The sequence below is a fragment of the Zootoca vivipara genome, chromosome 4 (assembly GCF_965207765.1).
Source record: "Zootoca vivipara chromosome 4, rZooViv2.hap1.1, whole genome shotgun sequence".
Lineage (NCBI taxonomy): Eukaryota > Metazoa > Chordata > Lepidosauria > Squamata > Lacertidae > Zootoca > Zootoca vivipara.
Window position 1 is genome coordinate 97,401,839 of NC_142587.1, and position 24,641 is coordinate 97,426,479.

Below are 24,641 nucleotides of genomic sequence, written 5' to 3' on the forward strand. Positions count from 1 at the left end.
CCCTCCTCCCTCCACCCCGGCTCATCCCTGTGTTTTGGTAGGATACCCTTCCCTCTGTTGTCCCTGGGGAGTGTTGGCCCCTCCCCCCTGTTAATTTAAGCAGAGGCTTGACAGGCATATGTCAAGAATGCTTTGATGGTGTTTCCTGCTTGGCAGGGGGTTGGACTGGATGGCCCTTGTGGTCTCTTCCAACTCTTTGATTCTATGAGTTTGGCAACCCTATTCTTAGAATCATAGAGTTGGAAGAGACCACAAGGGCCATCCAGTCCAACCCCCTGCCAAGCAGGAAACACCATCAAAGCATTCTTGACATATGCCTGTCAAGCCTCTGCTTAAAGACCTCCAAAGAAGGAGACTCCACCACACTCCTTGGTAGCAAATTCCACTGTCGAACAGCTCTTACTGTCAGGAAGTTCTTCCTAATGTTTAGGTGGAATCTTCTTTCTTGTAGTTTGAATCCATTGCTCCGTGTCCGCTTCTCTGGAGCAGCAGAAAACAACCTTTCTCCCTCCTCTATATGACATCCTTTTATATATTTGAACATGGCTATCATATCACCCCTGAACCTTCTCTTCTCCAGGCTAAACATACCCAGCTCCCTAAGCCGTTCCTCATAAGGCATCGTTTCCAGGCCTTTGACCATTTTGGTTGCCCTCCTCTGGACACGTTCCAGTTTCTTCAGTAAAGTCCAGCCTTGCCTCACCTGCTTGGCATTTTCATGGCCACCAGACTTTCTCCTCCAAGCCCTTTCATTTGCTCGCACCCTCTCCGGCCCTCGCCGGAACAGCCTTCCCCAACCTGGTGCCCTCACAGGTGGGTATAGGACTACAACTCTCACCAACCCCAGCCAATATGGCCAATGGTCTAGGATGATGGGAATCGTAGTCGAAAACATCTTGAGGGCACCAGCTTGGGGGGGATGGTTGATGTAGACTTTAATCCCGTTTGGCAAGAAGTGTGCCCCCTTTCTCCATTTTGCACAACACAGACACAACGGTGGTTTTATTTTACAGCACAGATTGTGCCACCAAGTCTCTAGTAATGATGTCTTCCTTCCACCGTGGGAGGCAGTATGCCTCTAAATTCCAGGTGCTGGGAATTACAAGATGGGAAGGGTCCCCCTTGTGGGCTTTCCCATTGGGGTATCTGCTTGGCAACTCTGCAAGAACAGGCGGGCAGCCACCATCTAGGCAAACAAGCCAGAACTATGGCAACCAAGCCCTATGAGGAACGGTTGAGGGACTTGGGTGTGTTTAGCCCAGAGAGAGAAGACTATGCATGGTCTCATTTTTGGCAATCACTCATAGCCGAGTAAGATTGTCTTCCAAAACAGGGTTTTAGCAGTGAGTCCGTAAGTGACTGTGAAGGCCAATTCTGGATCCAGACGTCCTTCCACAGTGGGAACATAGCTTTCCGGTCAGGAGTTGATCACAGTGAGGGTTTGCCAAGCGTGCCTTCCTCTTAGCACATTTCTCCCTTTTGTCCTGAGTTCGAGCATCTTCAAAGTCCATGACACCTTTGGTAAAGGCTGTTCTCTAACTGGAGCGCTTGCAGGCCAGTGTTTCCCAGTTGTCAGTGTTTATACTACTTTTTTAAAATAGATTTGCCTTGAGAGAGTCTTTAAACCTCTTTTGCTGACCACCAGCATTATGCTTTCCATTTTTAAGTTGGGATATGATAGCCATTCTTCAAATATCTGAAGGGAGATGGAGCAAGCTTGCTTTCTGCTGCTCCTGAACCGATGGATTCAAGTGGCAAGGAAGGAGAGTCCGATAACACTCAGAATAACTCAGATTTGTTCGACAGTAGGAAGGTGGTGGCCTCTCCATCTTTGGAGGTTGGGTGGTCAGCTGATGGGGTACTTTAGCTGTGCATTTCAGGGGGTTGGACTGGATGATCTTTGGGGTCCCCTTCCAACTCTACAATTCTATGAACAGCTTCCCGGTGGCGGCTGACTTGCTCAACAAATTCCTGTGTTAAAGGGCACCCATTCAAGCCCCCTCTTGAAATACTTACTCTGTTCTGATTCTGTCTGATCCCCTTGGCACTTGCTTGGAAGACTGGTACTTGATCCATTTTGGCCCCTGGCCAGTTTTGTTGATGCTTGTTGTCCTTGCACTCCGGAGCTTGCCAGTAGCCTCTCTGGGGGGTCCCTTCCCCCCCTCCTAACAAAGGGGCTTTGTCGTGGGAGAATTCCTGGGAACAATGACGCGGCCCACTCATTCCTGCGCACACGGCTTCGCTTTCTGCATCGGCGACAAAGGAGCCATCTGTGCCCTTCTCCCTCAAGGGAGGGCCGGGGGGGGGTGGTTAGAAAGGCTGCAGTTGTGCCTAGGAGGTGGAGCCAGTGCAGGCATTGCTCCCTCTTAACATTGGGCTCAGGTCGCGAGCGCCAGCTGGATTGTGCTCAAAAGCTCGGGTGATGCTTGAGGTTTGCAGAAGTGCAGTTTTTTTGGGGGGGGGCAAAACCACCACCCCGTAATGATCCCATGAGGACTGAGCATGCTCAGTAGCCGCGGAATGTCGGGAAACGGGCAAGTATAGGAAGGAGTGGAATGTCCTATGTTGAGCCTCTCTAAGGTTTTGTAACATCCTTTGCTGGCTGGTGTCCCCCCCTCCTGTTTTGAATGGCAATTCCCAGCAGATTCAGCCAAGGGGCTGATGGGAGTTGTAGTACAAAACAGATGGCGGAAGGCTGGCTCGATAGTATGATGAGGGAAGGGGTGAAGTCCCGAGGCTTAATAGAGGAGGAATGTGTTAGGGCGGAGGCGGCAGCGGGAACAGCCAGAGGCAGAGTTCTGCTTTAGTGCAAGGGGGGGAAGAAAGATAAGTGCCTCATTCAGATGGCAACTTAAGACGTCAACCTGAGATTTCTTTCGAAAAGGAGTAATCGTAATAATTTTGTTGTTTGTACCCCGCCCATCTGACTGCCCCAGCAACTCTGGGCTGCTTCCTACAAATATAAAAGCACAATAAAACATCAAACATTAAAAGCTTCCCCTACCCGGGGCCGCATACTGCACTCAACCTGTTTGGCCACAGGAGGCAACTGTAGTGTCATTGCTACATGGAAACTAGGACCCAGCATCCTTTCCTGACTTCCACAGTCAATCAGGCTTGCAAATAGCTACTCGCCTGGGGTGACTAAGAAGAGTTTCTAGGTGACCAGGCAAAGGGGGGAAAGGTCAGTGAAGATAACTCTGTATCTTTTAGACGACATCTGAAGGCAGCCCTGTTTAGGGAAGTTTCTAATGTTTGATGTTTTATTGTGTTTTTAATATTCTGTTGGGAGCCGCCCAGAGTGGCTGGGGAAACCCAGCCAGATGGGCGGGGTATAAATAATAAATTATTATTATTATTATTAATCTGATCAAGAAGACTCGAGTCCAGGAAAACTTCCTTGTGCCATTACAGATCTACTAATCTTTCAGATGCCATAAGATATGGTTGTTTGTACAACACAGTGGCCAACCCTCTGGCAATTGCATTGGAGTGTATGTGTTTTTGGGCTATAAATACTGTATATTTTTGAAAACATTGGCTGCAATCCTTAACTAAATTTACCAGATTCCCCCCCCCCCATGAATCCTGGGACACTTTTCAACTTCCCACTAAATAGAGGGATTTTGTATGGGGACTGATTTCTAAATCCAGGGACTGTCCCCGCCTGACCATTAGGTCCAGTCATGTCCGACTCTGGGGTTGCGGCGCTCATCTCGCTTTATTGGCCAAGGGAGCCGGTGTACAGCTTCCAGGTCATGTGGCCAGCATGACTAAGCCGCTTCTGGCGAACCAGAGCAGCGCACGGAAACACCATTTACCTTCCCGCCGGAGCGGCCCCTATTTATCTACTTGCACTTTGACGTGCTTTCGAACTGCTAGGTTGGCAGGAGCTGGGACCGAGCAACGGGAGCTCACCCCGTTGTGGGGATTCGAACTGCCGACCTTCTGATCAACAAGCCCTTGGCTCTATGGTTTAACCCACAGTGCCACCAGGACAGGGGGCCAATAACATGCCCCCTGGAGACGAGCTCACTGATCAGGGCGTGTGAGTGCTAGGCTCAGCAATTTGCCATGTTTTAAAACCCACGTCCTCTAATTCAACACCAAATGTCGATGGAGATGGATATTGCTTTGTGCAGCCTGTCAATGGGAAATGCAAGGTTTAAACGTTTCGTACAGCACCTAGGGCAGAAGACAGGAACAGCAGTGTTCTCATCAACTGTAGGACTAAAGTCTCCCTTGATTCCTCCCTCTTTCTCCTCAACTCACCCCTCCAAACAAGCCAGCAGGGCATCTTTCCCTTGGCCCCTGCATGTACCTCTCTGGAATTGTGGTGTTTCCGGCAGCCTTGGCAGGATGCCATTGTGACGCAGGTAAAGCGTGGCCTTTCCTCCCTGTAGGCTAGGACTGTCCGCAGCCTTTGCTTTTATCCTGACACCTGAATGTGCTTAAGCATCCAAGCTTCCTTGGACAGAGCCTAATTAAGGACATCGGCTGTAAACCCGAGCATCTACCTTTTGTCTTGGGATTCCTCGGCAGGGCTGCTGCGCTGGGGGGGCGGACTAATTTCCTTAGATTTCACCTCTGCAGGGAAACGCTAGCTGCTGGTTTCAAGGTAACAAGCTCTCCTGGGATAGTGTTATTTTGTGCACCAGAGTTTCGGCTTCGGATACCGTTTGTCTGTTTGTTTAAGGGACCCTGACACTTAAACAGCAAATCATCATGCAGTAATGATCCTCAACACTATCTTCATAATCATACATTACTTCACCTTTCTTTCTTTTTTTAAAAAAAAATATTCAGCAATTTTCATTTTTACAGCAAACATACATAAAACTTTTAACACATCCAATATATTCTTTATATCTGCTTCCCTTCCTTCCTCATCTGTGATTCCTTGTATCTTACCATTACTACAGCATATCCAAGTTAATTCCTTATTCATTTTTTCTCTTAAGAACTTCCTTCCGCATCTGTCTCAGCTGCTCATCTTACATTAATCCTGGCCCGACGGCACTGGCTATCAATTGCAGCAGCTAAAAAACCCAATGCAATTCTGGGCTGCATCAATAGGAGTATAGCATCTAGATCAAGGGAAGTAATAGTACCACTGTATTCTGCTCTGGTCTGACCTCACCTGGAGTACTGTGTCCAGTTCTGGGCACCACAGTGCAAGAAGGATACTGACAAGCTGGAACGTATCCAGAAGAGGGCAACCAAAATGGTCAAAGGCCTGGAAACGATGCCTTATGAGGAACGGCTTAGGGAGCTGGCTATGTTTAGCCTGGAGAAGAGAAGGTTAAGGGGTGATATGATAGCCATGTTCAAATATATAAAAGGATGTCATATAGAGGAGGGAGAAAGGTTGTTTTCTGCTGCTCCAGAGAAGCGGACATGGAGCAATGGATTCAAACTACAAGAAAGAAGATTCCACCTAAACATTAGGAAGAACTTCCTGACAGTAAGAGCTGTTCGACAGTGGAATTTGCTACCAAGGAGTGTGGTGGAGTCTCCTTCTTTGGAGGTCTTTAAGCAGAGGCTTGACAGGCATATGTCAAGAATGCTTTGATGGTGTTTCCTGCTTGGCAGGGGGTTGGACTGGATGGCCCTTGTGGTCTCTTCCAACTCTATGATTCTATGATTCTAATTAGTCTCCGGGCCCAATTCAAAGTGCTGGTTTTGACCTAGAAAGCCTTAAAAGGCTCAGGACCCTTTTGCCTACTCTAGACAAACCTGCTTTCCATCCTCAGTACAAGCAGTATGTAACCACCTCAGGACTCGACACTCAAGCCGTTTGACACCATCCTTGGCACCGCTCCTGCCTGCAGTGTATCCAATAGGCGGCACTTGGGACAAGCGTTCAGTTTGTATAACAGTCAAGCCGGCCTCAGCTCCTGGCCCTGTTCCCAGGCTGCAACTCCAGGCGGTGCCAGGGACTCCTGGCACCCAGAGCCTTGTCTGGGTGAGCTCAAAGTGTGGCAGATGCGAAGGGGGGAGGGATGTTCCTCCGGGGGAGCCAATCGATCAAATTAAATGAATGCGCGGTCATTTCATTGTGGGCTCCTTTCGGCCCAATTAGCCTCCCGTGGATCGTTCTTCACAGCCGCTGGGTTGGCCGAGGTCGCTTTTAATGTCGCAAAGTTCTTTTCAGATGCGGCAGCGGCGGACGGTTTTCGAGAGCTTCGTGTGCAATTATTTTGGAGGTGACTTTAGGGAGCTTGGCTATCTTGAGGAGGCTGGAGAATTTGCCATTGGCGCTATAATGGGAACTTACTGTTCCCCGGAGGGAATCCGTCAAGCCCTTGAGACTTTTGCTAAGTCCTACTTTCAGCCTTGCTTTTAGAAACTTGGATATGTTTTTTTTTGCCAGCTTGGCACCCTTTGGATCCTCACACCAGCCACCCTGTGCATTTGCACCAGGAAGAAGCTGCATTCTGTGATCTGTGGAGGAAGTGCAAATTAGGCGGGTCTGCATGAGTTTGCTTAAGCAGGATTTTTCTGCTACACTGTAGGGCAGGGGTGGCCAACTCCCAAGAGACTGCGATCTACTCACAGAGTTAAAAACTGGCAGTGATCTACCCCCTTTTGGGGGGTTCAGGTCAAAGTGTTGAGCTTTTTTTCAGGGAGGAGGAGGAGGGTTTTTTAGGGTTTAGGTCAAAGTTTTTGAGTGGTTTTTTTTTTTAGGGAGGAGAAAAGCGCCATTTTGATGGGCTGCAGGGTGAAAACGTTGAGCTTTTTTTTAGGGGAGCCATAGTTGTTGAGCTTCTTTGGGGGGAGCCAGTGATCTACCAGTGATCTACTACAGACGTCCAGTGATCTACCGGTAGATCACGATCTACCTGTTGGACGTGCCTGCTGTAGGGGAAGGCAGGGAACTGCAAAGCACCGGAGCCATACTAGAGAAATCAAATGCAAACCTTATTCTTTCCTGAGCGTTGATGCTCATTTCTGCAGCCTTGAGGACGATTGGAACGGTCTCCCTCGGGTGGCTGTAGGCTCTCCTGCCTTGGAGGTTTTTAAACAGAGGTTAGATGGCCATCTGTCATGGATGCTTTAGCTGAGATTCCTGCCTTGCAGCGGGTTGGACTGGATGACCTTTTGGGGTCCCTTCCGACTCTATGATTCTATGATTTCCCTCCCTCTCTCATAAAACTCAGTGGGGTCATCCAACAAGCATAAATGTTGGAATATTCAGGACCGACCAAAGGAAAAAGCTGGTTCATGCAGCACGGGGTAGAATTCGGGGATTTGGTCCTCAAGATGCGATGATGGTCCTGAAAGACCTACCTTGGCTCCCAGTAGGTTTCTGAGCACAATTCAGAGTGTTGGTGCTGACCTTGAAAGCCTTAAATGGCCTCAACCTGAAGGAGCATCTCCACCCCCATTGTTCAGCCCAGACACTGAGGTCCAGCTCCGAGGGCCTTCTGGCGGTTCCCTCCCTGCGAGAAGCGAGGTTACAGGGAACCAGGCAGAGGGCCTTCTCGGTGGTGGCGCCTGCCCTGTGGAACGCCCTCCCATCAGATGTCAAGGAAATAAACAACTATCTGACTTTTAGAAGACATCTAGAGGCAGCCCTGTTTAGGGAAGTTTTTAATGGCTGAAGTTTTGTTGTGTTTTTTAATATTCTGTTGGGAGCCGCCCAGAGTGGCTGGGGAAACCCAGCCAGATGGGCGAGGTATAAATAATAAAATTGTTGTTGTTGTAAAAGGATTGGGTCCAGTGTGGGAAACCTTTGGTTCTCCAAATGCTGCTGAACTGCAACTCCCAGCAGCCCCAGGCAGCATGGTCAATAGCCAGGGGGCGATGGGGTTTGTATTTCATCCACATTTGGGGAGAACAAGGCCCTCCACACCTGGATTAGATGAAGGCTTCTTCCAGAGACCCCATCTATGGAACACTCGATTTGCTTGCACGGAGATGTTACGATGTTTGTGGAGAGGTTAGATGATGTGACAAAGCAAGCGTTATCCCGTGCTTTCCGGTGCAACTCTCTTTCCTGATCTAAAAAAAAGTCGGACTTTTTTGGGGGGGAGAATTGCAAGCCCTCTCCCATAAACCATTGCACAACTTGAATGTGCAACTTGACGAATCCTACTTGAAAGTAGCAGCAGTCTGGAAGCCTCGCTGAGGATTGGGCAACGATGGCCTTGCAGTACCTCCCAGTATTGCAGGCAGTATTCCTTTGAATGCCAGCACCGGCGGGGAATCCCGAGTGTGGGGAGAGCACCGTTGTGGCACCTAAGTCCTGATCGCAGGCTATCCTGTAGACATCTGGTTAACCCCTGTGAGAAACAGGATGTTGGACCCGTCAGGCTTTTTTGGTCTGATCCAGCACAGCTCTTCTCTTGCAATCAGCATTTTGGCAGAGAAGCTTTCATTCAGAACTGGAAGACTCTGAGACATTGAATGACTTCAAAAGCACCTGAACCCACATAAATAAACTGAAGAGGGGAAGCGTTTTTTACTCCCACTGCGGGAGGAAGCCTGTACATTTCCCGTTTCCTTCTCTTTAGTTTAAATCACAGCTGATAAGTTTCCTGTGCAATTGACTGTAATTTGCAGGGGTAAACAGAGTTGTATGGGGGATGGAGGTAAACAAAGCTCATTAAAGAGAGCTGGGAACACAGCCTGTTCGGAGGAGAGTATAAAAGTCTGGACCTCTCTCATTAAACTCTCTGTTCTCTGCCCCCCGACAGCTTCGTTTTGTGGCTGCTTTGAAACCGAACCCCTCAAGATGAAGAGGACCCTGAATTTCTGCTCAGCCTTCATCCTCCTGATGGTAAGTGTGATTTATCCCGCATGACTTGACTTTGTTGCCTCTCGTGCAGTGCAGGAAAAGTGGTCCCTACAGTGTTTCCACCGGCAATCTCCGCCTCCGCTGCTTTGCAAATATTCCCCCTCCTTATGCACACACCCAGATTGGTAGTAAGCCTGAGAATGGGATTGTCTATTGGCAGAGGGAGGAGGGAATCAAAGATTCCCTGCCTGTGGATAATCCACATCAGCCAAGCAAGGGAGCTGCTTATCAACCTACCAGGCTTCTTACTGGCTCTTTACTGTGATAAATCAAGGACAAGGGAACTTTTCTGGATTAGGGCCTCATTCCTTTGGAAAGCATCTTTCAGAGGCAGACAGGACCAGAGCCAGATGAGGCCAGATGAGGCCCTTTCTCTCTCCCTCTTCCTAACCCTGCCTTTACATGCTCTCTCTCTCCCTCTCTCTCCCTCCCTCTCTCTCTCTCCCTCCCTCCCTCTCCCTCTCCCTCTGCCATTTCATTTTCATGCCCCCTCTTTCTGCCACCCCCTTTCCCCACACTATCTTCCCCCCTATTTCTGGAAAGGAGGCTAGCACAGAGCAGTGACTCGTACTTCTTCTTCTTCCATCACTTGTAGTTGATTAAGATTCTCTTCCATAAACCCGGTCTTAAAGGTGAGTCCGTAAGTGACTGTGGAGGCCAATTCTGGAGCGACACGTCCTTCCACAGTGGGGACACAGGTTTCCAGGTGGGAGTTGATCACAGCGAGGGTTTGCCAAGCGTGCCTTCCTCTTAGCATGTTTCTCCCTTGTGTCCTGAGTTCGAGCGTCTTCAAAGCCCATGACACCTTTGGCAATGGCTGTTCTCCAATTGGAGCGCTCGAAGGCCAGTGTTTCCCAGTTGTCAGTGTTTATACTTTATTCTTTGAGAGAGTTTTTAAACCTCTTTTTTGATCACCAGCATTACACTTTCCATTTTTAAGTTCAGAATAGAGTACAGTAATACCTCCGCGACCGTCCGCCCCGTCTACCGTCCGCGGCAAACCTGGAAGTACCGGATTGGGTTACTTTTGGGTTTGCCGCTCGCACATGCGCAGGAGCGCAAACCGCTCCACACACATCCGCAGAGTGTCGCTTTGTTGAGCGTGCCTTTCATCAAATGTCCAGGGCTCCGGAACGGATCCCGGACTCAAAACAAGGTACCACTGTAGTTGCTTTGGAAGACGATCATCAGGCATCCAAACAACACGGCCAGTCCAGCGAAGTTGATATTGAAGAATCATTGCTTCGACACTGTTGATCTTTGCTTCTTCCAATATACAGAGCAGTGACTCATACAGAGAGACATTAGCCACCCTCCTCTGGCACAGCCCACACGCCAGCTGCATCTCCACCACTCATACCCAAGACAGAGAAGGGGACCATTACCCGTCCTAAGGAAAGATTCGGCACCAGGTCAAGAAATGCATTGAGTACAAACACTTTGTCCTTCCAGGAGCTTCTCATGATTAATTTTGGGAAGATTTATCGTAGCACCAGCAGTTCCCTCCTGACCCATAAATGTTCCCTGGCAGACAGCTTGGGCACGACAGGTCCAGCTGGTAGCCTTGAAGGGAACCCAGGAAGACCCAGCGGCCAAGTCTCTTTGAAGCCTTTGAAGTCTTTGCACTTAAACCCCACTTGGGAATGGCCAGCTCTCGCCCTCTTTCCCAAAATAGACTCCTGATTTGGCGGGGGGAGGGGCAGGCAGTGTACGGGACCCGGGCCAACAAGGGGAAGTTTTCCAAGGGAAGGAAACAAAACAAAGCCACAATGAGCAGGTCTGAACTGCAACCCACATTGCCACGTGTGCTAAAATGCTGCCTGGGCAGTCGTTATGCCAGGGGGGGCTGCTCTGTCATCTTAAACTGGCGGTGAGTCGGCTCTTGCCAGATCTTTAAGAGCTCTGAGATACTCAGGCATCAGGAGAAGGGAGGTGGCCAAGAACATCTGGATATCTGCAGAATGTGGGGGCCTTTAAGACCATCTCCAATCCTTCCTGTTTCATGGTTTGTGTTGCACTCTGGATTTCACCTGCTGATGATATTACAGACTGACTTCCCCAACGAAGAGTTCTCCCCTATATTCTTCTTCTTTGGCGGTCACTCGTAGCCGAGTAAGATTGTCTTCCATGAACACTTGTCTTCACAGGGAGGCCAATTCTGGATCCACACGTCCTTCCACAGTGGGGACATAGGTTTCCGGGCAGGAGTTGATCACGGTGTGGATTTGCCAAGCGTGCCTTCCTCTTAGCACGTTTCTCCCTTGTGTCCCGAGTCCGAGCATCTTCAAAGCTGGAGTTGTAGAGTTAAAGGGACCCTGAGGGTCATCTAGTCCAACCCCATGCAAGGCAACCCCCTATTGCCGCTTTCTCCTCCTCCAAATTTGTGCCACTGCTGCATTTCTGGGTCTTGTTTTGTTTTCATGATGTGTGTGTTTTTTTAACTGAGTCAGAAGAATGAAAAGTTTACTTTTGTGATCTGCAAAGCTGCAATTTGTGGAGATCAGTGATGATGCTCCAGTTCCCAAACTCATGCTTGCTATGGTCCTTGGCTGTGGGCCAAGAAAAGCACTTGTGGTTCTCAGAAACTAGTATTTTGTGCCTTACTGCCTCCAACAGTGAAGGTAGTAGCCATTGATAGCCTTAGCAGTAATTCATCTACTTTCATATTTCTTACTTTGCCTCCTGCTCTGGAGGGTAGGACTTGAACCCATGGCTTTGAGTGTTTCAAGAAAGGAGATTCCGACTAAACATCAGGAAAAACTTTCTGAGAGTAAGAGCTGTTCAACAGTGGAACAGTCTCCATTGGGCTCTGGACTCTCCTTCCTTGGAGGTTTTTAAGCAGAGGTTGGATGTCCATCTGTCATGGATGCTTGAGCTGAGATTCCTGCCTTGCAGGGGGTTGGACTAGATGACCCTCGGGGGTCCCTTCCGGCTCTATGATTCTATGAACATGGCTTCAAAGTGGTTTACGAGTGTAAAACCAATATTAGAAATGTATCTGCCATAATTAAAATGCACAGTAAAACAATTCCATCCATACGTCATTAAATTGTGCAGTGGAAACGAGTCATTAGAAGAGGATAAGAATTACAGCAATGAAAACAGCTAGCTCAGGAAGTTCAGGTCAGAAGATCAGGGGACTGCTTGCCTTAAACAGATGCATCTTTAAGAGCCGGCGGAATGCCATTGCGGATGGGCCATCTCATATTCCAGCAAGAGAGAGCACTATCCTCCCTGAATCAGTCTAATCCTTCGGAACAAATTCCATAGTTTCACTGTACTCGGCGTGGAGAGATACTTTCTTGAACAAGCAGTTCGTACAAAGTCTCCCTAAGCTCATTCTCTATTTCCCGGCATGCTGTGGTTTTTATGATGCCCTTTCACTGCGGTTTGTATGGGCTGGTTTTGCTTTTAATTATGTTGTAATTTTATATATTTATTGCAACTGAAGGTTCTGGCACCGGCTATCTGGCTCTGTAGCATCTGCTTCCAATTCTTCCTTTTTGTAAGCTTCCCTGCCTTGAACTTTCCCCGTGCCTCTCGTCAAATGAAAGATGGGGACTTGGGAGGGCAGGCATCTAGTCCATCATTTCAGGAAGCCAAATCCAGGTTATGCAAGGCAAAGAAAATTCCCAATCTTTTTGCATCACCTGCAGGAACTTTTTCCCATCTGCTCGCAGCAGAGACTTATAAAAACACACAAGCACAGCAGTTGAAGACTTCATTGCATGCAAGACAGACTCTGGAGCTTCTCTTTTTTTTTTTTTGATAATTTTTATTATTTTTATACATACAAAAAAAACATAACACACATAATAAAGAACAAAAAGAAGAAGAATAAAAAATAAAATAATACATTGTTTAGTTTGCAATTCCTGCTTTGCAGGACCCACTAGCGGCCCATGTGGGTCATTTAACTGGCCCATGGAACCCCGCTGCCCACTCAGTCGGCTCCCGTGCACCACGCTAAACCGGCGTGGAGCAGAGCAGGGACCACCGCCTTCTCTGACGCTGGCCGGCTTCCCATTGGCTGCACGCCTCCTCCGTGCCGGAAGGAGCACTGAAAATAGCATTTGCGCATGTGCGGATGCACGCACGCATGCGCACTCTGGCCCACCGTGGCGTCTGTGGGACCGTGAACCAGCCCAAGCCACAAAAAGTTTGCCGACCGCTGGACTAGATGATCCTTGGGTTCCCTTCCAACACTCCAATTCTATGATTCCATTGTTGAAAATGTAAAAAAAGATATGTGGACGTCAGAGTGCCAAATTCTCTCCCTTTTGGTTTTTTCAGGCCTTCTTCTGGCATCAGGCACAAGCATGCGGCAGTCAAGAGTACTGGAGTTCCAAAGGCTACTGTGTCCCTTGTGAAGGGTGTCCTCCGGGAGAGGAGCCAGACAGGGTAAGCAAACCTATCTGAGATGTTTCCGAATGCCTGGCCTCTTCTCTCCGCAGCCCAGATGCAATCAGTGCTGAACGGGTGCTTTTGTTTTCATTCATCCATTTAAAATCAAAGTTTCTAGTCCCTATGGATCTGAATATACTCTTGGAGATACTTGATGCTGCTCTTGCGGGGCTGGGGAGAACCTTGTGGCAAAGCCTACTGGTTCTGAATTATATAAAGGGGTTGCTGAATTATATTTCCTCTAAATTACGCAATTATTTGCGTAATTTCTGCAGGCAGCACAGCTCAGCACCGAATCAGCAACAACATTTATCAATGCCGAGAGAAGGCGGCCCTTTAGAGCCTCTGTTCACAAAACATGCCGCTGCCTCGACATGCATTCTTATTTTATTTTATTTTAAAAGGCAGTGCAGTACCAGGTTCATATAGGGAAATGGCATAATTTAGAAAATGTTCCTCTTTTGGTTTTGGCTGCCGAATGAGTATTCTTCTCTATTCATGTTTTCACCTCACCATGGGCAATTAGACATGTCAGACAAAGCTACAGCCTGAAGGTTTTACACTCACAATTTTTGTTTTTATGTTGCAGCATGCATTTCGTTCTCAGAATAGGAGCTTCTCAAAGCTGAAAAGGCCTTTCTCTGGCAAAGCATGCTGGGCCACATTTTGTGGCTGTTCTTTTTTTAAGCATTTGCTTCCAAAATGCAGCCACATTAGCACTGTTTTCTCATAACTCTGGGCAGCTGTGTTCTATAAACAAGACAGCCATGAAGCAATGTGCCTTTCTATAAACAGGACCTTCTCTATTAACTGCCGCTTATTTTTCTTCCCGATGGTTGCAGTCCCTTTAGAGCAGGGTGGATTTGATTTAAATCAAATTGATTTAAATCAATAGTCAGTAAGACTTGATTTAAAAAAAATTTTATACAGAAGGACTCATTCTTGCTGGTATAATCTTAATATTTACAACCAGATGAAGGTTTCATATTTGTAATAATAAATTTTCAGAATAGTTTTTACCGTTATATCAAAAATTACTGATTTGTTTATACTCTTAGCAATACATAGACAGATAATTATGAAATTATTGTGAGGTTTAATAAGTTAACTGTTTGTATTTGGAGAACTTTTCTGCTGTACTTTATTGGAAGGAGAAAAATAATCGTTTCCTTAATAACAATTTAAACTACAGTCGTACCTCGGGTTATGACCACCTCGGTTTGCGAACAGTTCGGGTTACGAACTGCGCAAACCCGGAAGTGTTTTCGCCGCGCGTGCGTGCGTCGGCGCGCGCGCGCGCGATCGCGCGATTTGCGCATGCGCAAAATGGCGGCGCCCATCGCGTTCGGGTTACGAACTATTCGGGTTACGAACTGCAATCCGGAACGGATCGCGTTCGTAACCCGAGGTATTACTGTACTTATTTAACTAATACAGTAGCATTATAGCATATGTATCCATGTTTGTTAACTGATGTGGTAAGACATGTTTATTTAAAAAAAACTTAGACTGAGTTTTAGCACACATGAAAAACTTAAAACAAATCCTTGTTTCTTGATGAATAGCCTTTGGACTATAATCTAACTTAAACAGAAAACTATCTTTAGAAAGATTTCTCCTCCCAAAAGCATTTTATGTTAAAAATCTGATTTAAAATAAAAAAGTGATTTAAATTTTAAAAATCTGATTATTATTTTTTAATCATTGATTTTTATCCACCCTGCTTTAGAGTCTAGACCAGGCATCCCCAAACTTCGGCCCTCCAGATGTTTTGGACTACAATTCCCATCATCCCCCAACCACTGGTCCTGTTAGCTAGGGATCATGGGAGTTGTAGGCCAAAACATCTGGAGGGCCGCAGTTTGGGGATGCCTGGTCTAGACCTTTAGATTATACAGAAACCTGCTGCAAATGCATGCATCGATTTAACAGGAACTGTATATCTCCGCAGAACCTGCCCCCTGTGCAGCTCGGTTGCGCACTGGCTGTGAGCTGATGCTCAACCATGCTCAACACCGCTCCTTCTCTCTCTTTTTTGCCATAATCTGATTTCCTGCTTCTCCGTCTCAAATGCCAATTCCCACTACGAAGGCCAGTAGCAAAAAGAGAATACCCCCCAAGGGAGGAATCTTGTGCATTTTGTTCACTATTTGCAACGTCCAAGCCCAGAATCCAGCCTTTTAATAGGGAACCCTCTCACCCGTCTCATGAGTGTTGGGACTTTCGTGAAGATTCTGCGGCATCCCAGCCGCAGACGTCAGTCCCAACAGCTGGAAGGGAAGTGAGGTATAAGGAACTCCGCCCCCTTCCTGGTTGAGCTTGGGGCATCTTAACTCTGCTTTTTGTTTTGATTTCCCACCGTAGACATGTGGCTATGGGAAAGGACTGGGGATGATTTGCAAGGCTTGCTCGGAGGGATCCTTCTCTTCCAGCTACGGGCTGGAATTCTGCTCGCCGCATACCCACTGCGAAGGCAAGAGGAGGGTCCACGCCAGCCTTGGAACAGCTGCGGCAGACGCCTTGTGCGGGGACTGCATGCCCGGGTAACGCTGCTTATAGCTTTTACCGTCTGTTCTCTTGCAGGGCAGACACACCTGCGCCAAACCCTCCCTCGCCGGGGGCAGCGGAGCACCTCTCCGGCAAACACCGAGCCTTGTACGAGAATCAGTTGGCAACACGTCTGCGTGTCCGCTAGACTCGGAAAATAAAGTTTTGCACAAACGTGAAATTGTGGCAGAGGTTTGGATTTTAACTCGGGTCCTCTGACCCTGAGCAGGAGAAGAGCTTGCAGGATCAGGCCACAAGTCCAGCATCCTGTTCCCACAGGGGCCAACCAAAGGCCCATTGTGGGAAGCCCGCAAGCAGGATTCGAACACAAGAGCCCTCTCCCCTGCTGCGGTTTCCAGCAGCGTTGCTGCCTCTGACTGGGGAGGCAGAGCAGGGCCATCCTGGCAAAGGCCTTCTTTGTGAATTTGTCTAGTCCTCTTTGAAAGCCATCCACGTTGGTGCCCGACACTGCCTCCCTGTGGCAGTGAGTTCCAGAGATTAATTGTGCGCTGCGTAAAGAATTACTTCCTTTATCTATCGATCCATTTCCTTGCGGGGAACCTACTGGGAGCCAGATTTCAGTAACAGAGGACTTTGCCTTATCTCAGTATTGTCTGCACTGATTGGCAGGGGCTTTGTGGGGTGGCTGGTAGTGTGAGTCTCCCCAAGTCCTACCTGGAGAGGCTGGGGATTGTACCTGCATGCAAAGCCCTTCCCCCAAATCAGGAATCAGGTGGAGGAAGCAGAAAGCTGCCTTACACTGAGTTGGCACCCTTGGTTCATGTAGCTCAGTGCTGCCTCCACTGACTGGCAGTGGCTCTTCTGAGTTTCAGACAAGGAGTCTTCCCCAGTCACACCTGGAGATGCCAGGGATTGAATCTTGGCATACTTTTCATAAAAGGAGATGCAAAAAAGGGGGACTGCTAGACCCACACAGCCGTCCACCCTCCATTCAGCAAAGAGGCATCATCATAGAATCGTAGAGTTGGAAGAGACCCACAAGGGCCATCCAGTCCAACCCCCTGCCAAGCAGGAAACACCATCAAAGCATTCTTGACATATGCCTGTCAAGCCTCTGCTTAAAGACCTCCAAAGAAGGAGACTCCACCACACTCCTTGGCAGCAAATTCCACTGCCGAACAGCTCTTACTGTCAGGAAGTTCTTCCTAATGTTGAGGTGGAATCTTCTTTCTTGTAGCTTGAATCCATTGCTCGGGGAACAGGTGAAGTTGCTTTTTATCGAATCAGACCATTGGTCTATCCAGGTCAATACAGTGGCACCTTGGTTCTCAAACTTAATCCGTCCCGGAAGTCTGTTCCAAAACCAAAGCGTTCCAAAACCAAGGCGCCCTTCCCCATAGAAAGTAATGCAAAATGGATTAATCCGTTCCATACTTTTAAAAACAACCCCTAAAACAGCAATTTAACATGAATTTTACTATCTAACGAGACCACTGATCCATAAAATGAAAGCAATAATATAAAGGTAAAGGGACCCGTGACCATTAGGTCCAGTCGCGAACGTCTCTGGGGTTGTGACGCTCATCTTGCTTTACTGGCCGAGGGAGCCAGCGTACAGCTTCCAGGTCATGTGGCCAGCATGACTAAGCTGCTTCTGGCGAACCAGAGCAGCGCACGGAAACGCTGTTTACCTTCCCGCTGTAGCGGTACCTATTTATCTACTTGCACTTTGACGTGCTTTCGAACTGCTAGGTTGGCAGGAGCTGGGACTGAGCAATGGGAGCTCACCCCGTCGCGGGGATTCGAACCACTGACCTTCTGATTGGCAAGCCCTAGGCTCCGTGGTTTAACCCACAGCGCCACCCGCGTCCTACACAGTACATAATCAATGTACTGTACTATAAAATAAATAAGACAGTATTGTAGATGATAAAAATTAGAATTATTATTTTTTCTTACCTGCACTGATGATAGTCATTGTTTGGATGGGGGGCTTTTATCCATTTCTGCAGTCGCACAATCAATCAGTCAGTCAGTAGCTGAACTGGGTTCCATACCGTCACAAAAACAAATTAATCCAAAAAGCTTCAAAAACAAAAATGCAAAATAATTAGCAAAACAAAAGCTCCAAATTTAATCCGTTCAGGAAGTCCATTAGACTTCCAAAATGTTCAAAAAACAAGGCGCAGCTTCTGATTGGTGCAGCTGCCCCAGAAACAACAGGCGACAGCCGCATCGGATGTTCGGCTTCTGAAAAACGTTCGAAAACTGGAACACTTCCGGGTTTTCGGAGTTTAAGAACCAAAGCGTTTGAGAAGCAGGGTACCACTGTATTGTCTACACCAGGGATGGAGATCATGTGACCTTTGGCTCCTCTCAGCCATGGTTCCATGAGCAGGGCATAGCTGCCAAGTCTCCCGTTTTCCCCGGGAAACCCCCGTTTTTCCGGCTGTCCCCAGCCGAAAAAACAGATTTTTTTGTTTTTTCCCGGTTTATTCTGGCGCGGCAGCCATTTTGGAACTGGGCGGAGCATGCTCAGAAGCGACTTTTGATGCTGCTCTGCCCAGTTCCAAAATGGCCGTCGCGCTACTTCCGCTATGCTACTTTCGGTCTGGTCCCTTATTTTTCAGAGAGGAACTTGGCAGGTATGGAGCAGGGACGATGTGCATATTCCACATATTGCGGAATGACCTTTCCGAATGCGGAAGCTGCCTTCTGCATCTGGAAGGGGGGTGCCTCTTGAGGGCAGCCCTGTACATTTTTGGGTGTTAACCAGTGAAGCATTGAATGATGCAGGCCCCTCCAGGGGACCTTGGGAGTGGATCATGGGATGTAGATTATCTCTGGTCTAAGATCCTCAGACCCAGTAGCATAGAGATGATTGCTTGGCTTTCTTGCGTGAGTAACCTCAAGCCATGTGCTCTGCGAGCACTCCTGCCTTCTGGGTGGTGCCCGCCTTTGCCGGCCGTGGCACGCCATGTCTGCCCTGGGTTGCTTTCCAAATGTCAACCTTTCCGGAGAAAAGCGAGTGCAGAGCCGACGACTCGAGGTAACTAGCGCGGTATGTCTGCCAAGGAACACACACGTATCCTGCAAGGAACTGCCGTGCGTTGCTAAGGATTCGGCGCAAGAGGAGGGGGAGAGCATTGGGGGGGGCAATCACCTCCCCACCCCATGAATTGAGCATGCATGCGTTTTTCCATGTGGCTCTGCAATGTGGAGGAAAGCTGGCAACTGAGCGTTGAAGCAACCTTCCCTGAAAATTATGATCGTCAGCCGTCTTGTCAAGAAACCGCAAGAGGCCGTGATGACCACCAAAATGTTTAAGCATTTTGTTAAACTACGGAACTTGCTCTCGTGCGAAGCAGGGATGCCTGCCAACCTAGATGGCTTTAAAAAGAGGATTAGACAAACTCACAGAGGAGACTGCTTTCGATGGCTACCAGCCAGGAGACCAATGCTTTGCCTTCACAGCTGGAGGCAAGCAAGGCTTCAATTGCTGAAAGCCACAGGAAAGGACAGTTGCTCTTGTGCTCATGTCCTGCTTGCTGGTTTTCCACAGGTCTCTGGTTGGCCACTGTGAGAACAGGATTGTGGAGCTAGATGGGCCATTGGCCGGATCCAGCAGTCTCTTCTTACGTTTTTAGCAACAGCTGGTTGAAGCAGCCCCTGAATCTGTTTTCATTTGGCCCTTGATGGTCCTGCTAAGCCTGTTTTCAACGCCCCATACTTCTATCCATAGCTGCCAAGTTATCCCTTTTTTTAAGGGAAATTCCATTATGCTGAATAGGCTTCCTTGCGAGAAAAGGGAAAACTTGGCAGCTATACTTCTATCGTGACTTAACTCTTGCCTGCGTTTTCTGTGCAGATGTCCATATTCATTCATATTCATATTCATTCTGTGCAAATGCCCATATTCGTTTCTGAGCACAATTCAAAGTGTTGGTGCCGACCTTTAAAACCCTAAACGGCCTCAGCCCAGTATACCTGAAGGAGTGTCTCCACCCCCATCGCTCTGCCCAGACACTGAGGTCCAACGCCGAGGGCCTTCTGGCGGTTCCCTCACTGCGAGAAGCAAAGCTACAGGGAACCAGGGAGAGGTCCTTCTCGGTGGTGGCACCCGCCCTGTGGAACGCCCTCCCATCAGGTTTCAAGGCAATAAACAACTACCTGACTTTTAGAAGACATCTGAAGGCAGCCCTGTTTAGGGAAGTTTTTAATGTTTGATGTTTTATCGTGTTTTTAATATTCTGTTGGGAGCCGCCCAGAGTGGCTGGGGAAACCCAGCCAGATGGGTGGGGTATTTATTATTATTATTATTATTATTATTATTATTATTTGTTATGCAGTGCCTGAGTACATATGCTCCAAAAGCTATGAGGATCTTAAACTTCCTAATTCACCTGGGAGCCAACCGTTCCCAGCTTGTCTCACGTTCTTAAGTCTGTAATCAGTTTCCAAAGAGCCCAGTTCGAAAAATCAGCGATCCAGATTGTACAGCAGGCCGGACTGGTGAGTAGAGGACCCTCCGATACCCCAGGGCTTAGTGGCCTGCTGTTCAGTCCAGTCTCAACGCGCAACATTCCTGGGGGAGATCAGCTGATTCTGATAAGGATCGCAGGAATGCAGGTAGAGAGGGGTGTGAGTGCAAAATGAGGTCTGGATGCAGTTGATACCACAGCAGTGCTGAAGTTCAATAGGCAGGGAGTCATCGGTCCCTGGGATGGCTTGGGGCATTTCAAGCAAGAATCAGAGAGAGAATAATATGTTTAGATGGGTTGAAAACTGGGCTGCTGCCCCCCCCTGTATAGCCCCATTTTCAGAGCAATTCTCTTGGAGGAGCGACTGGGGTCCTCTTTTTTTAATTTATTTATTATTTATACCCCTCCCATCTGGCTGGGTTTCTCCACTCTGGGCAGCTTCCAACAGAATATTAAAATACACTAATTCCTTAAAGATTAAAAGCCTCCCTAAACAGGGCTGCCTTCAGATGTCTTCTAAAAGTCTGGTAGTTGCTTTCCTCTTTGACATCTGTTGGGAGGGCGTTCCACAGGGCAGGCGCCACCACCGAGAAGGCCCTCTGCCTGGTTCCCTGTAACTTGGCCTCTCGCACCAAGGGAACCGCCAGAAGGCCCTTGGCACTGGACCTCAGTCTTAGACAGTACCTGGTGTGTTCAGTATCGGAGAAAGGTAGCAAGCACAGGTGTGCATATTTTTGTGGCTCTGGTTCCCAGTGACTTGGTTGGAAGTCGGGGCGGGACAGAAATCCGCTTCACTTTTAAAAGGCATACTTGCTAAATTGACACCTCTTCAGACTTTGCCTGCATCGAAACGCAGGCATCCCTTGAAATTTGCACTTTCTCCTAATTTTCCAGTGCATTTCTCCAGCCAAGTAATGTGAATGAAAATGCATATTCTAGGGTGGAGTGTGTGTGAAAACAGCATACAAAAAACACAGAGAGAGAGAGAATGAATGAGAAGTGCTTGCAGAAATGTATATTTTGGGCCAATTTTGCAACAATGAGAACTGGGACAGGGGGAGGAAGCAAGAAGGAGGCAATTTTGAGAGGCTCCCATCCCTAGCGGGGAATGCTATCAGGGTAGGGCACACCTGAAGTTTATGATCGCCCGCAAAGCGAGTCCTTGTGGAGAGGCAGCAAAACAACATTTCCGAAATCCCGCAGTCTGCAAAACTGGACAACTGTGTACGTACCAGGAAGAGCCGGAATCCCAACATCTTGACGGGAAACCAGTGAGGAGGAAGTGATGGGGTGGGGATCAGTGACTCATTGACAGCTCTTGGCTGAACTCAGCCTGCTGTGCTTAAAGCTAGAGGGGAGGAGGGAGAAACCAGGTGACCCCCTTAGTCACGTTTTTGCTCACTCCAGGCTGCTGATTAATCCAAATTCCCCGTGTCGATTTTGTGGAGAGTGGAAAAGGAGATTCCAGCCACCCTTGCCGGGTTTGACCTCTTTCCTTATCCTCTAGCATCCTCGGTGGGATTTTTCACTCTGTCCCCCATTGAAGATTAAGACTTTGCTCCTCTTTTTGCCACACGGGAATCCTGCAGTTATCGGGTGGGACTTAGGGGATACTTTTCTGTTGCTGTGACTTATAAGGGAGGAGGGAGAAAGATTGTTTTCTGCTGCTCCAGAGAAGCGGACATGGAGGAATGGATTCAAACTTCAAGAAAGAAGATTCCACCTAAACATTAGGAAGAACTTCCTGACAGTAAGAGCTGTTCGGTAGTGGAATTTGCTACCAAGGAGTGTGGTGGAGTCTCCTTCTTTGGAGGTCTTTAAGCAGAGGCTTGACAGGCATATGTCAAGAATGCTTTGATGGTGTTTCCTGCTTGGCAGGGGGTTGGACTGGATGGCCCTTGTGGTCTCTCCCAACTCTATGATTCTATAAGTTCAGCGGCAGAACACAAAGTGAGGATAATGGCAACCAGGGCCACATTTAGGTTTGATAAGGCCCTAAGCTACTGAGGGGGATGAGGCCCTTTATATGTCCAGCTGTCCTTTGTCAACAACAAATTGTCACCGTTTTTTGTGTTGAATATATGCTATATGGTCATTTATGGACCTCATAGGTATCTCAAGCCATTTGCACATAAGAAATGAGCAAACTAGTGATATTTTAGGGAGCAGGCTAGCAGGCGGGGCCCATGACTTGCAACACAAAACACTGTTGCTGTATGTAGGTTTTATTTTATATATTTTTTATCTTATATTTTGGAAATGTACACCCAGTTGTTTTTATCCTTTAAAATTTTGGGGGTCCCCAAGAGACGCTTCATACATACAGGTGAAACTCGGAAAATTAGAATATCGTTGAAAAGTGCATTTATTTCAGTAATGCAACTTACTATTTTTTATTATTATTTTAATTTTTACAAAGGCTTTCTTTTGGAAATACCCCAGTAATACAACGAATAGTTACAATAATACAAAAATAAACATCGCTATTAAATTTCATTAATTACATTCCATTTATAATTGACCCGCCTAACGACAAATAATTACAATGACAATAAAGGCTTGACATATCTGGCTTTGCATGTCATGCATCTATCTCATATATTGGTTTCACCTTTTAAGTTGCATTACTGAAATAAATGCACTTTTCGACGATATTCTAATTTTCCGAGTTTCACCTGTAAATCCGCCACTGATGGCTACAAGCCCAGAGCCGTTTTAGGAGAGGGATTGCTTTAAAAGGGCATTAGAGAAATCCATAGGAAATAAGACTGTGTGTTGCCATGGAGTAAAATATTTCCAGTGTCAGAGGCAGTAGACCTCTGAATACCAGTTGCCGGGGAGCAAGGGGGTTGTGACCTGAACACACCTTTTTTACGGGGGTACAATCAGGCACCCACACAACAGGCACAGAGCCCTGGCAGCTGGGGGGGGGGGCGCAACGGTAAGCAGGTTGGTCAAGTGGGCAGATGGATGGAGGTGCGGACCGCAAGGTGCGGACTCTGCTCACCTTCCGTACCTGTACCCCAGCTGCCCAGTCCACCAGAGAGTGCAACACTTGCCCTGCTCCCAGCAACCCACGCTATGCCACTGCCGGGGAATCAGAGGCGGGAGAGACCTCTTGCCCTGCTCCCAGCAACCCACGCTATGCCACTGCCAGGGAATCAGAGGCGGGAGAGACCTCTTGCCCTGCTCCCAGCAACCCACGCTATGCCACTGCCGGGGAATCAGAGGCGGGAGAGACCTCTTGCCCTGCTCCCAGCAACCCACACTATGCCACTGCCAGGGAATCAGAAGCGGGAGAGACCACTTGCCCTGCTCCCAGCAACCCACGCTATGCCACTGCCGGGGAATCAGAAGCGGGAGAGACCTCTTGCAGGCTCCCCATTTGGTCACTGTGGATTTCAGATGCAGGACTAAGTGGGGGCCTTTGGTCTCGCCCAACAGGATTTTTCTTACATTCCTAACCACGGGGGCTATGCTGGTTCCATGCCTAGCATGCACGGGTCCAAATAATTGTCTGCTTCATACGTGCTTTCGACACACAGGCCCGAGCAGTTCTGCCTTTGCCCAGCCACTTAGCACTCAACCGCAGCAAACTGCAGTTTGCAGAAAACCCGGTTGCCATTCGTTCTGATTCAGCACTAAAAATTGGGTGAAAGCAGTAGGGATGATCTGATTCGTTCTTGCCACTCCCCATATTTGAAGGTCATAGAGGCTCACACCCTGGAACTGTTCATCAGGAAGCCTGTTCCATACAATGTAGTACCAGAGCCTTTAATCCGGTAGCGCTGAAACCTTTTGGAACTCCCTGCTGTTACGCATCAGACAGGTGTTTACCTTTTCAGCACTTAAGTGGAGATCTTTATCCCAATCTGCATCTGTGTTGGATAAGGAAATATTGTTATTGTTGGTGTGCCCCCCGCCCCCCGCTGGGGCTTTCTCTTCTTAATTGCTTTGCGATGTTTTTGAGTTTCCTGGAAATTAGCGAATTCTTTGGAGTTTGTAACATTAAATTTAATTAATTCATGACGCGGACCCTCCTGTACCGGAAAAAACTGCTGAGCACAATTGTGTTGATCGTTAGTGTTTAAAACATCAAGGCCTGAAAGTATAGAATGGAGTTTGTTATTATTCTTTGTGAATTTCTGTTTCCATGACGCATGCGCGGAAATATCAAAGGCTGGTGTCATCGCCTTAAGTGAAAGCAACTGAGAAATTTCAAAGGCTAGAGGGGACCTGTCGGGGATCTTTGTCCTGGTGGGATGTCTCTAGGGCATCTCTGAGATACCAGCCTTTAACCTGAACTTCTCTCTTCTTTCCATCCACAGATATTACAGCCCCGAAGGTGAGACAGACCCGAACGCCACCTGCCTGCCTTGTTTGTCTGCCCCCAAAGGCCTTCCAGGATGCTCAGGTGAGAGCAAAAGATGGCGGAGGTGCAAAAAGGA

At 48.0% G+C, this 24,641-nt stretch overlaps 1 protein-coding gene across 3 annotated transcripts in view; it reads left to right on the top strand.

Annotated features, from left to right (window-relative positions):
* Positions 1 to 24,641, top strand: part of RELT (RELT TNF receptor) — a 77,428-nt gene that overhangs the window by 30,153 nt on the left and 22,634 nt on the right. For all 3 annotated transcript variants that reach the window (XM_088668845.1, XM_088668844.1, XM_088668846.1), the window contains exons 2-5: positions 8,700 to 8,782; positions 13,094 to 13,201; positions 15,569 to 15,747; positions 24,522 to 24,607. In XM_088668845.1, the coding sequence (XP_088524971.1) occupies positions 8,738 to 8,782; positions 13,094 to 13,201; positions 15,569 to 15,747; positions 24,522 to 24,607 (418 nt within the window). In that variant the 5' untranslated portion in view covers positions 8,700 to 8,737. The remainder of the gene's footprint in view (positions 1 to 8,699; positions 8,783 to 13,093; positions 13,202 to 15,568; positions 15,748 to 24,521; positions 24,608 to 24,641) is intronic.